The 13,861-nt window shown below is 42.0% G+C and overlaps 1 protein-coding gene across 3 annotated transcripts; it reads left to right on the top strand.

Annotated features, from left to right (window-relative positions):
* The first annotated feature begins 23 nt into the window (after positions 1-23).
* trim54 (tripartite motif containing 54) lies at positions 24-11,370 on the top strand. 3 transcript variants are annotated; one of them, XM_010882631.4, is made up of 8 exons: positions 24-793; positions 1,545-1,720; positions 2,795-2,975; positions 4,250-4,345; positions 4,535-4,768; positions 6,745-6,767; positions 7,636-7,760; positions 9,680-11,370. In XM_010882631.4, exons 1-8 carry the CDS (start codon positions 623-625, stop codon positions 9,772-9,774), a joined length of 1,101 nt encoding a protein of 366 aa, XP_010880933.2. In that variant the 5' UTR covers positions 24-622; the 3' UTR covers positions 9,775-11,370. The 3 variants fall into 3 exon arrangements, with proteins under 3 accessions (XP_010880933.2, XP_019911608.2, XP_012993945.2); XM_020056049.2 differs by lacking the exon at positions 9,680-11,370 and adding an exon at positions 7,996-8,033; XM_013138491.3 differs by lacking the exon at positions 9,680-11,370 and adding an exon at positions 7,993-8,030.
* Positions 11,371-13,861: the final 2,491 nt, after the last annotated feature.

The raw sequence follows: 13,861 nt of genomic DNA, 5'->3' as shown, positions 1-13,861 counted from the left end.
AACATAACAGATTAATAGCCCGACATCCTTGTTCTTGTGATGTCAAATGCAGTGAGTGACTGCCTCTGGACTGGCCTGCATTCCGCAGGTTTTTAGATTGGTCTTGTGTTACTGATTTGGTGTTAACGATATCCGTGCCTCGTGTCGTCGGTGCCAGCTATCCCTCTCACCCCAGTGCCTCAGTGGCATCCAACACAACCACACACGCTCCACCAATGCCTCCAGCCAGTAAGCCTACAACAGCCCACCTGTCCGACTGTCTGTCTCTCAGTCAACCCACCACGGATAGAGAACAGGAATTGCTCCCTCCTCTTCTACGCCAGTTTGTTTTGTGAGTCTGGAGTTGGGTATCCCAGCGGTCCAGAGAGGCATGCCAGTTGGACGGTAACCCGACGCAGAACAAACAGACTAAATATATCTTCCTGGCAGGGAGGGTCTCTGGGGTTGAGGAGAGACGGGCAGCAAGATAGTGTGATCAGAGTGATAGAGTGACTAAAAGATTGAGAGGATAGAGAGGAGAGACACGAGAACATCCACTGTGGTACCTTCTTGAGACGTTTCAGTCAGAGTTTCATAAGACCAGGTCTGCAGTACATTTCAAGTTGTCAGCTCAGTGTTTGGGATGAACTTTGCGCCGGGCTACAAAGCCGGGCCGTTGGGGGAGTCTAGCACCGTGGATAGCTTGGAGAAGCAGCTCATCTGCCCTATCTGCCTGGAGATGTTCACCAAGCCTGTGGTTATACTGCCCTGTCAACACAACCTCTGCAGGAAGTGTGCCAATGACATCTTCCAGGTAAGAAATGTTTTGCATCACACCAGTGCTTGTCTGTGTTTTCTGGTGCTGTGTTTCAACTGCCCATGAAACGTATTGTTACAAATGAAACGGAAAACTAAGATTCTGGCTCTACGAAAAGCTTTCGTTCTATTATAGATCCTATGAAACATAGCGTATCTCATCATTTTACTGTTGAAACTGGAAAAGTCATTCAGATATGGAAGATGCCCAACAGCTGCCTCATATATTTGATAGAGGATGGAAAATGGTCTGCTTCTCAAGCCCAAACCATTAGTAGAAAGTGGAAACCTTATTTAAATGGTCTACTCATCCCAGATCCAGGCCAGATACCGTCTATGTATTTCTAGAAGGTATTCTACATAATGCCATTCTCAGTTTTCATAGTCTGCTGTTCAGAGCCTTCATTATTTTAGGTTATGGTATTTGTCTTGCACTATAATGTTGCCATATTGCAGTTGGATTAGTCACTCTACCATGTTTTAAAGTGTATTTGCTGTGATTGTGTCCTGTGTCAGGTACCTTGGCAGTCTTCTTGTAATAATTGAACCGTCAACACCTAGGCTTTCAGCTCAGTCGTTGGGTCAGTACCCAGTGTTAAGTATTGCTCTGTGCGGAATCCTATTTTGCTTCCCTCTTGAGCGCACAACATGTCTGTGTCAAACAGCTGTCGTCTACTTCTCAGTACCCCAAGTGAGAGAGATGCGTTATGCCCCTGCTAACTAAGCCCTCTGCGCCTCACCCAACCCAGGCTGCCAACCCGCTGAGGCAGTCCCGGGGCTCAACATCCATCTCCACGGGGGGTCGCTTCCGTTGCCCGTCATGTCGTCACGAAGTTGTGTTGGACCGACATGGTGTGTTTGGCCTGCAGAGGAACCTGCTAGTCGAGAACATCATAGACATCTACAAACAAGAAGAATCCAGCAGGTCAGTGGTGCCCGTCTGTCTGCCTGCCTGCCTGTGTGGGGTAATTATCTAGCCGAATGCACACCAGACGCCAACATCATCCATAGCGTAACAATACAACCTTCCTTCACACACTTCTGCTGACCCCTGTGAACCTAACAACATGGCATGCCAGGAAAAGAGTACAGGGTGGGAGCTACTGTGTGTTGTAATAGCAGCTGAACATTGTATTACCATTCGATGATTCAGAGTTAGTATTACTAACCAGGTTGCTATTCTCTTGGTACCTGTTCTGGAGCTTGGTTTCATGTTGCTTTGTCTGTAATACAAGGCTCAATTACTGATGCTCTGGGTCTACTGCACTACTACACACTACTGCAGTAATGTCTGTGTAACAGTAGAGAGCAGTGCTGGTCTTCATCACTGATGGGTGCCGATGAATGATATGAAAGCACATTAGGGCCATGTTGATAAGTCTTTGCACTTGGTATATTTAGCAGCACACAAGATATTAAATCTACTTTTTGAAATAATGTATTGACATTTCAGTGCTGAATATGTATCATGTTGAATTATTGTTAAGTAGAAATGGGAACCATGGCTGTTACCCATTGTCGTTTTATATAAAAGTCCACTAGGTGGCAATCTTTTCCAATGGTGATATCAGTAATAGTACTGCTTTTTCATGCCTTGAAACAATAAAGATACAAGATTTTATGACTACATTAAGTGAGGTACTTTTGGTCTGTGTCCCAGATTTGCATTATGTGAACAATGTAACGGCAATCCTAAATTATTTTTGACAAATCCAGTCTAGCTACGGGATGACTTGGCTATTCCCCTGGGGATAAAAAGCAACGGTCAATATTAGTTAATTGTACCTGAGGTAAAATGATAAACATGATTGCACGCCTATATTGATCGGACATGTAACTTGCAAGGTACTGCTCTGTGTGAGCAGTCATGGGCTGCCTATGGAGAACAAGCTACTATTTCCACCCTGAACTGTAAACAAATATTAAGGCCTTTGTGCAATTAGAATCCTAAAGGATTGCATCCAACAGAATGTGCCTTTCTCCTTCGGTTTCCCCACAGGCCTGTGAAACCAGCCCAGGTGGAGCAGCATCATCGGCTGATGTGTGAGGAGCATGAGGAGGAGAAGATCAACATCTACTGCCTGAGCTGTGAGAAGCCCACCTGCTCCATGTGCAAGGTGTTTGGCCAGCACAGGGACTGTGAGGTCGCTCCCCTGCAGAACATCTACGAGAGGCAGAAGGTACGGGATTGCCCTCAGTCAGGGCCATGTGCTTTAGTGTTCTATCGCTATATCTCTATAGCTTCCTGTCTATGTACTGAAAATAATGACCAGATGTGACCCGACTTATTTATAGGGAGAGAAGTGTGTGTGTGTACGTGATCTGATCTGAAGTGTTTGTGTGTGTTTTGTCTTAGAGAGCTGTGGAGTGACAGGAGACAGATGTGTTGATGTGGGGGGTGGGGTTGATGTGAGGAGATGCTCACACTGTGACAGGCTGGTTTCATCTCACCTCACTCACACTGTCACACACACACACTGTCACACACACACCATGGTCCTGTCAACCTGGGGACTAGAGTTATTGTTGTATATCACACCCCTGTCGTGTGTCTGTTTGTCCTCTGTCACGAATCCACAACCCTCCTCCAACACTCCTCTCCCTCTGACTAACTGTAAACTCTGAAATGGCCTCATCCCTCTCTGTCTTTCAAATCTCCTGTCCCTCCTGCCGTGCTGTAGCAGGAGGGACGAGCCTGTCCATTAGCTCCTGTTGGCCTCCCTCTCTTTCTCTTTCTGAGTGACTCATCCATCCAAAGCACTGGGAATTGACTCTGGACTAAGTTGGACTAAGCTTCTCCCTCACCGCTGCCACACAACACCCAGGTGAATGGACGGTGACTAATCCTGTAGTAAGAGTGCTGATGTACCAGCATGTTACAAACAATAGGGTAGGACATTCCTGAAGGTGACTTGTTGACAGTGGGCAACGTGTCTGCCTGGTGAGTAATACTGCAGGCCCACTCAGCAAAGGACGTTGAAAAGACGTCTTCCTGGTTGAAAATACATCTTTCATTATTTTTTAATTTCTTTTACTCAGTGGGGAGGAATGCCAGTCAAACATACAAGATACGAACTGAACCTGTGCTATAGGTTATCCCAATTCATAAGCTAGAGCAGGATGGCTGAGGGAAATATAACAACAGCAGATGTTATTGAGCAAGTTCCTTTGGTGACATTATGCCTTGCATCACTCATTCTCTCACTGTGAATCATGTATTACTAATGCAGATGAAAGTTGGGGAGCAGTTTAAGCTAATGTTTTATGCATTGTGAAAAACAACGCGTTGAATATTTCGATGTTCGCTCCATCGTCACAATTGTGTGAACAACCACCTAACGCTGGTGTAGGGTGGGAACAAAAGCCTTCTCACCTAGGGCTAGGGGTCGATGACCAACTGGACTGAAGGCAGTAAAGACATTGACCCGTCCGGCGATCCTGTGATTTACCGCAGACAGAGCTGAGTGACGGCATTGCCATCTTAGTGGCGGAGAATGACCGCATCCAGGCTCTCCTGTCTCAGATGGAGGAGCTCTGCAGAACCCTCCAGGTGAGAATGTCGGCCAACACAACCATTCACACAACTACAGCGGAATCATGACGTGTCACAGTGAACAGCCAAACGTATTGTCGTAACTGTCAGGAGTAAGTTGATTAAGAAACCCTTAACGAGTGTACTTTGAAATGTGGTCTTATTCGTTACAGTTATTAAATGTTAGACGTGTGTGTCTGTGTGCAGGAAAATGGGCATCGTCAGAAGCAGAATGTGTGTGATAAGTTTGATGGGCTGTTTGCCATACTGGAGGAGAGGAAGAACCAGTTGGTGGGGATGATCAGCCACGAGCAGGATGATAAGCTGAGCTACGTTCGCTCCCTCATGCGTCGCCATGGAGACCACCTGGAGGGGGCAGTCAAGCTGGTGGAGACAGCCATCCAGTCCATGGAGGAGCCCCAGATGGCTGTCTTTCTTCAGGTACGCACGGTGAATGGCACAATCTCCTGACTGGAACTGGGGGTCTCACTGAAACTTGGGGTATACCAGAATGAAACAATGGTCATTCCAGAAAAATAAATGTTTGATATTAATACTTGTACAGGAATGTTGCCTGTTTTAGCCCCTCGGAAACTGGAGTAGAATCAGTGTTTCTGCAGGGAGCTCCTAAGTCAGAGGCTGAGATGAGCCATATTGGGGCAGTGATGGGAAGCAGTTATTTAAACTTCTAAGTATTCTATGATTTCTATATTACTGGCCTGAAACACTTAATAGTCTGATTTACTGGTCTGAAACTCTTAATAGTCTGATTTATTGTGTATTTTCCTTAAAACTGCAACATGTAATAAGTTAACACAAGGATTGTTTTACAATGATCATAAAAAGTAAAGTGATTGAATATTGGACACCTGTAGACAGTATTAAAAAAAGATTTGAAATTACATAAAAATTGTCCTATACTGCTATGGCCAATAGAAATGTAATAAAGCATGCATATTTCAAAAAAGTAAAAAAAAAAATCATTAGGATCAAAGTGTTGGAGTGTTCCTATATCTAAGAGGTATTTGAAAGAATTTCGAGAACCACATTTGACCATGTTCCCATTTTTATGCTTTTAGCAGTAATTGCACCCCATGCACTATCTTCATAGAAAAGCCCCAGGACTTTCCTCCTTCAAATGGCTCCTTAGAAGCTTGTGTACCTCAGAGAAAAACTTTGAACACCCATCTTTTCCTGCAGTGAGAATCCACTGAGTATATTTTCAAGTTATTAGCTTGTAGCCCAAACTGTTTAATTCTGACAGTTGGCTTAAGAAACTACTTTGTAAAAAAATTAATTGGGGGGAAATTAAAACAAAATGTTTTAATTTCACATATTTGGTATTTTACAACCATTTTGTGAGGGTTTTGTGTTCTGGAACTTCTCACTGCATCCAGGGACCCCCTTCAATATGAAGATCCAATTACAAGAAAGTAAAACAAATCCAAACTCATTACCAAATCATTGGTCTGAAAAGTATTTATACTATTTTATTTGGTCAAGTTGGCTAATCTCTGGTCTAGGGGCCCTCAACAATACAATCTGATGCGCTATGTAATCTACATAAAATATTACAAGGAGGAGTCGGCTGAAACCGTAGAACAGGGGTTGCCAAAACACGTAATTCCTTTTTGGCCACCGACACATTTTTTAGATGTAATGTTTTTGTGCATAGAAGAAAATCGCTAGAAAATGGAAAATGTAATTTGTCCTAGGTCCAAACAATTGACATGCCCACTTCACATTCTGGACATCCTGGGACTAGGCTCAGTTGCCTAAACATGCCTTTAATCCTTTAGATCAGGTTAAGAGAAATGTTCTCCATTGATTATCGATGAGGTGTCTTGCAATGCTTTGCCCCCCTCCGGCTTCACTATCTCCCCTCCCCCGAGGACCTCTGGTCCTGTGGGTCTCTGATCATAACGGACACTGGGGGGGTGGGGGGGGGGCGAGGGAACTTGGAACCATCCTCTGGCATTGGTCACTCAGGTGACAGACACACACAGCCCTTACATCATTCTCTAACTACTGGCCTCCTGGCCATCAATACTGTCCTTGGAGAGGAGCCAGGTAGGATGAGATGCCTGTGCTGGAGACAGCATTTAGTTAAATCCCTGCCAGGTGAGAGATAGATGATGCCATTGATGTCATCCATCCAGCACTCCTCTGTGCTCGGGGACCTTAAAATGTCATCGATTTAGGGAAGGCTTAAGTGTCTCTCTATTCCACCCCCTCCTTGTACAACCCTTCGTTTTGTCAACCGGTTTACAGATGTGTCAGTACATTGGCAGGTGCATCTTTTATGAATGACAAGCTTGGTGATTCAGAAGATGAGACAAGCAGCAGATATGAGTGGAATTAGATGTTGCAAATGAAACTAAATGCAAAATGCTACTCATTGTTTCTCTTCTCCACAGAGCACCAAGGATTTATTTCAACAGTAAGTGAAATGTTTTTCTCATCTGTTTTGGACTGCAATGTTCTGCTTCTTATGGACTGTTAAGCTGGAAATCACATTGCATTACATTCAGTAACAAACTCTAAAATAAATACACCAATTGCTTTGACTGTGAAGCTAAAGTAAACTAAACAGGAAATGCATATGGTTTGCGGCAATGTCTGGTGGCTGGCTGCTGATGTTTCCAAGTTCATTATAACAAGACTCCACCTGTAGAATTATGGTACAGACCTAGTCAGCCCGGGTCGCTACCAGCAACAGGGGAACGGAGGACTCTGTCATCCATCGCTGTATGTCACCCTCTATTTGTATGTCACACACCATACAAGGCTCACCCTACAAGTAAAAAAGACCGGAAATTACCAGTGATTGGCTCAATGAGGAAGTGTTCCGATGAAGTTACTGCTGAAATATGACTGTTTTGCTAACAAACTGCATTGTGTTTCTGGGTTCAACTCTTAAGTGTAAAGGTCAGAAATACTGCTTTCAAGGAGCAGGACAAAATCTGGTTGCGTACAAGAAATCACAATACAACTTCAGACAAGCCATTAAACAGGTGAAGCGTCAAAACAGGACTAATATTTAATGCCTAGCCATGAGCTGTGAGGAGGCGGAGGCCTACCAGATGATCTACTGTAATGCCTTCGATACACACTTTGAGGCAGGTAACACAAACTATGCCTTCGAGCACCTGTTTCCCCAATGACTGTGATCTTGCGCTCTATTCACCAGGCCTAAATAAGTTATCGGTACATTTGTACGTACTTCGAGCGTATGTAAGCATTTCACTTTAATGCTACCCCTGAAAGATTGGACAAATAACATTTGATTTGAACACTGTCCTGATCAGGATCAGCACCATGGCCAAGGCATCCAACATGGAACGACCTGAGCCGGGCTATGAGAGCATGGCTCACTTTGACATCAACACAGAGGATGTGGCATATATCCTTAGGAGTATTGACTTCAACACAGGTAGGGCCTCAACTGTACAATGAGAACATGTTTTACAGTGGATATCAAAAGTCTAAACACCCTTACTAATAACTCAGTAATTGTCAGTGTACAGGCTGAAATCAAGAGAAATCATGTCAGACATTTTTTTTACCTTTAGTAAGAGCTTGTAAACAACAATATTGAAGGGGAAAACAAATTCATTCATTCATTCATCTTCTTCCGTTTATCTGGGGCCGGGTCGCGGGGGCAGCAGTCTAAGCAGGGATGCCCAGACTTCCTTCTCCCCAGACACTTCTTCCAGCTCTTCCGGGGGGACACCGAGGCGTTCCCAGGCCAGCCGGGAGACATAATCCCTCCAGCGTGTCCTAGGTCTTCCCCGGGGTCTCCTCCCGGTGGGACGGGACCGGAACAGATGCCCAAGCCACCTCAGCTGACCCCTCTCGATGTGGAGGAGCAGCGGCTCTACTCTGAGCTCCTCCTGGGTGACCGAGCTTCTCAATCTCTAAGGGATCGCCCAGCCACCCTGCGGAGAAAGCTAATTTCGGCCGCCTGTATCCGGGATCTTGTCCTTTCGGTCACGACAAAAACAAATTACTTCTCTAAATCGAAAAACTAATTAGAAGAAATGTCAATACCTTGGTTGTGTAAGGAGAAAGCTCACCAGGGTAGTTATCAAGAGGCCAAAAAAGGAGCTGCAGGAATTTCTGTCAGGGACTGGGCACTTCCTGCATTTTACAATCATTATGCATATTCTCAACAAGTCTGCACTATAGGCTAGGGTGTCAAGACTGAAGTCATTTTTCACAAAAGAACATCCAAGAGGACATTCAATTTTCCTAAATTAAAACATGTTATTGTCATGTTATTGATCTGACTATGGTAGAACTATTTGGCCTTAGTTCCAATAGATATGTTTGGCACAAAGCCGTACACATTACCTACTGTCACAGTGGTGGAAGTGTCATGCTATGGGGCTGCTGCTTTTCAGCGGAGCCTAGTGCTCTGGTAACAATAGAGGGAATAATGAATAGCACACAGGCAAATAAACAAAGGAATAGCTTTCAAAAGGAAGATCTAATGTCCCAGAATGGCCAAATTATTTTATAGAAAATCCTTGGACCGACTTCTGCAATGTAACTCTTACAAATAAGTGGGATAAAATTATTGAATCCAGGTCTACTAGGTTAATAGAAACCTATCCAAAGAGACTTACTGCTGTAATCCAGGCAAAAGGTGCTTCCACATAGAATTAGTTTGAGTGTGCACACTTATGCAACTAAGGCATGTTTTTTTGAGGGAAATTTATTTTCCACTTTTTTTTAATCAAAGATTAAAAAAGGTCTGACATGGTTTCAGCCTTTTACATCTACAAAAGCTGTATTTTCAGTTACTGTAGGTTTTTGGTATCCACTGTATATGACTTTAATCTCAGGACACTGACATACAAAGTGCACTCCAGAATTGCTGGACCTCTGGCTTGACTTGTATGATTTCCTGTTTCACTGGGGTATACATATGAAGTGACACACATGCCTTAGACATTGATAGATTACTAAAGGAGATCGGCATGTTTCACCTTAGATGTGTTTCCAAGTAAAACACAATCACCACTTCAGAGTCCCTAATGAATCTGAAATCAATTAAATTCTAGTGATGCCAATAATTTTGTTTGAGATTAAGAATTCTTGATTAAGAATTTCTTTGAACAATTGTACCTCAAAGGTTACATTTCTTTAATCCTTTGAGTGTAAAATCCAGTTGATAAACAACAATACCATTTTTTATTTCCTTTTTTAAAAATCTTTATGGGGTCTTCTAATTCTAGAGTGCACTTTATTCAGCATCAGACATTATTATCCCTGGAACACTGTTTCATAACGTATTAGAGACTAGTTCCCTTGGTCTGTCTTAATGGGGTGCTCTGTGTTTGGTCAAAGGTTCCCAGGGAGAGGAGGGTTTTGATCTGAATGAGCGGGGTGAAAACATGGCATCACTGGCGGCGGTGGATATAGACACTGAGAGATACCAGTAATTGAAAAGGGTCCCTCTGAAGTTAATATCAAACAAAGAAAAAAACTGGCCATATGGTGCTCCTGTTTTTTTATGCCTGACATAACCACAGACTGATAGTATTTTGATAACATTTGTTGGAAATAACAAGTTGTTTAATATTGGAATTTATTTGAGGATATCATTTGGAAAGTTATTATATCTCATCTTAGTAAGGATGAACAGAGATTCAACCCCAGCCTCAGTGGGGTTAGGTCTTGTCAGGGCATTACCACTAGATCACTAGCTCTGCACTCAAATCAATATTAGAATTTAGTTTTTTATTTCAAAATAATTGTAAAGGCATGTAGTAGTTTTGTTTGAAATAACTTATAGTATTGGTCTAATATTACTTCACAATTTGCCGCCCTTAATTTACATTGGTGTCTCATGAAATAAGACAAGATGCCATGTTACATGTCAGGGTTTCAAAAAGCTCTTTAGACATTAAGCTATCTGGTCTGAAGATAAGCCCTTTAATGCTGAGAAGTAGCTTCACAGCTGCAGAGCATGCTGGCACATTTAAGTACGTCAGTAGAAACAACAGACACAGTATTGGGTAAGTGAGGCTGTGTGTTAAGTTGGGTTTCCTATTGAGAAAGCACTGGGTGAGGTACAGTAGGAGGTGATGCTTGGGGGCAGGTGTTCTGGTTGAGCAACAATAATAGGGACAAAGACAGGTTTCATATTAAGTTCAATCGAGATAGCAATAAAAATGTAGGAATGTGACATGGAATTTTAGGACCTATGTGGTTATCTCTAAATCAATAAACTGTATTTGAAATGACTGTAAAATGTGCCTTTAATGTTTGTTGAACACATGTACATGACTAAAAAGCTAGTGCATCAAATACATTTCCATTTATTTTATTTCAGCATTGGTACTCAGCTTACTTGCAGATTGATAAAGAAGCTTGTGCGTTGTTTTGCAAGACCACAAACTGGCTATTGAGTCTAAAGAGTGTATTTATACGTTTGTAGCTCCATCTGTTAAGTCGAAGCATTCGTTTTTTTTTACTTCAGAAAACAGTGACCCACAATTATGAACTATTTTATATGCAACTTAGGCCATAAAGACAACAATAGATGTTTAACTTTTTTCCCCTAACTTATTTGTTTGTGGCTCAAATGGTTGTCAAAGGACAATCATTTTCAGGACTTCTGCCTTTCTTGAACTTTTACTGTGATAAAATACTGCAAACAAAACATTCTGTTTCAGATATTTTTAATAGATTTCCAATGAAGATCATACTGGGTGTGTTTTTTTTGTTAGAGCTATTGAAAACAACAGAAAGTAAAAAAATAAATAAATGTATGAACAAAGAAAAGGTAGCTCAATAGCCCTCTCCCTCACTACAACAGTAGCAACAGTAGCTCAATCTATCTAGAATGTGTCATATCACAGTTGTGAATGTTTGAAATAGCCAAAGAGGGATTGCCAGATCCAAACCAATTTGGAGAGATTGTCACTCAGCATACATCAGATTCTTTCTAAATGTAAGCAGTTTTGATGTGTCTTGATATGGTGAGCATCTATTCATAAATGTATTTTTAAAAAATGCCTTTTGCACTACTTTTAAACCAGAGTTTTGGATTGTATTTAAAAATGTTTGGTAAAAATATCTGAAAACAGTATTAAAGTGCTGAATAACAATGACATTTTGTTAAGGACTTTTTTGCTTGTATTTACTAAGAGGCCCAGTAATTCTATAGGTATGACCTGTATAGCCATTGTACTCAAATACACAAAAAATACTCACATCCAAATGTATTTCAACCCAGATCTGGTCACTATGGGTCCAGGTACTAATTCATTATTCTATTAATTTCCAACATGCAAGAATGAGAACAGATTCTTTGTGTCCCATCAGATGTATGTACAAAAGATGCTGCTGGCTTGTGCCAAGCAGTTTTGAACTCCTTTGCCTAGAGAGCAATGTCCATTAATATATCTTAAATGCATCAATTATTACATATAGATAAATGTAATTAAATTGAAAGGGTGAACTCCTAGGCTGTTTTTATTTTTTTTAATTTTTTTTCTGAGAGTAGGATTATGAACAGCTGGAAACAGTGAAAGGATATTTATAGACTTGCTACATTCCAGGTAGTTAGATGTGCAACCAATAATTAACTATACTGTACCTCTATAGACTAGAAATAGTTTTGGTAGTTTTGGTTGTATGCCTTGATAAAATTTGAATACCAATAGTTAACTCAGTAGTTAGCTAACTATATTAAACAACAGTTCGTTAATCAGTACATAAACACTAGAATTGTTGTGACTAGTTTATAACCATTTATGTAATTTAATTTATAGATTAGTAGAATGTAAGTTATAAGTGAACTGCTATTTTGAAGAGACAGGATGTGTAAGCTGTGCATTTCACCAGAGACAAGTATTCCTTATTTAGCTCTTCCCACATATAAAAAATCCAAATAAATATGTTTGGGTTTATGTGCACCAAGCATAAATCAGATGTTCTTCTTCCAAAAGAAACCATTAGAATAACAAACTGAACTGGTAAGGAATGATCAATTAGCACCTGGAACCCTAAAACACACCAGAGAGATATTAATTAGACTTCCGTTTATGAATGGCAGCAGTCCGTCGGGAATGAAGAGGTGTTATAGACTGGCCTGTCGTTTATAAATAATTAACGCTGTAACCGCATGGTTGGCCTACCTTGTTGTACTGACTCTTCAATGCTCTTGGCTTAATATAGATCATGGGCATCACATTGGGCATTCTACAGAGCACATCTCTGCCTCCTAATGCCTTGGCACCTCAGCTTGACCTAGTGGGAATAATCGAACCCTCCTGCGTCTCTGGGATGAATGCCCACTCAAACCTGTACAAACACACATGGGTCCACATGGGTCCCCATGTGACCGGTGTCGTTACTCAGTGGTTCCACATAACTGGCAGCCACCCTGCACATGCTGGCTGTTCATGGGGATGATGGATATCTGGCCCTGGGTGCTCCCACGGGCTGACCTTGTCACTAGGGCTGTCCTCTGATGAATTGATTTCAGGAAGAGGGTGGGAGAGAGAGGGGGACACGGGAGAGCTGAGACAGTGCCTTGGCGGGGAGTAATTGATGGGGAATCCAGTTAGGATGATGATGTTGTGTGGGAACACCACTGCGAGAGTTCCCTAACAATAAATTGAGATAGGTCACTGGCGTTCGCAGAAGCAGATAAGAGGTTGACAGCACAGTTTTCTGGTAACAAGCATTTCCAGCAATAAGTCTTCACACTACATGAGAGATGACAGAACGAAATCGCCGAATCCCTGATCCATGACGTTGCTACGGTAATAGGCGTTCCATAAGTGGGGTTTCACTTTTGCTCATGGAGTGTCTGGGGAAACCACTGCCATCCTAATATTTATTTTTGTGCCTCTGAGTTCTGTAGAAGACAAGGCTGAAACTGTGGAGGCCAATGTACCATTTCTGAAGGACATTAACACAATTTATATAACTGCCGCAAGCACAGAATCTCAGAGCCGGAAGCTGAGAATCCCCCCCACACCCAATGTAATGAGGAAGAGTCATAGTATATTCATGTCAACAGACAAAACACTGTGTCCTCTCCTTGGTCCTCTCCCATTTAGCGTTCCACTTCAAAAATAGACCCACTCCAACAGGAAATGTAGACATTGGTGACGAGAGACTGTCATGCTCAACTCACATGAATCTGTTTCGTCTTTTTTTTTTTTTATATCACGGTTCTTTGTTAAGAAAGGACTACTTATAGTGGGTTTAAGCTAATCCCCTGTGTACATTCATCCAGAGTATTGAAGTTTCCCTTTACCATTCTGCCGTCAACATGACACAGTTAAAGGCCTCCCTCGCCACCCACATCAGATATATGTACAAAAGCCTGTGTTTTGTGTGCAAATATGATAAGCTAAGTATAATCCAGTGCACAGTTGGTTTGAATTGTTCACATTATGTAGTAGGAACACATTGTAGTTCTCTCACCTCACACTCCTACTAGTGCTTTCTGATTATCCTACATCTCACAACAACCTTTACTTTAAAACAGTTTGACAAGTGCAAGGGCAT

This window comes from Esox lucius, chromosome 18, assembly GCF_011004845.1.
Source record: "Esox lucius isolate fEsoLuc1 chromosome 18, fEsoLuc1.pri, whole genome shotgun sequence".
Taxonomy (NCBI): domain Eukaryota; kingdom Metazoa; phylum Chordata; class Actinopteri; order Esociformes; family Esocidae; genus Esox; species Esox lucius.
Note: the sequence above shows the minus strand (reverse complement) of the source record. Positions and strands in the feature narration are given on the sequence as shown.

Bases quoted from the DNA above. Each gene is read 5' to 3' on its own strand.
- trim54 (XM_010882631.4), top strand. From the start codon at position 623: ATGAACTTTGCGCCGGGCTACAAAGCCGGGCCGTTGGGGGAGTCTAGC. The intron at 794-1,544 runs GTAAGAAATGTT...CACCCAACCCAG, and splicing joins GTGCCAATGACATCTTCCAG to GCTGCCAACCCGCTGAGGCA. The intron at 4,346-4,534 runs GTGAGAATGTCG...GTCTGTGTGCAG, and splicing joins AGCTCTGCAGAACCCTCCAG to GAAAATGGGCATCGTCAGAA.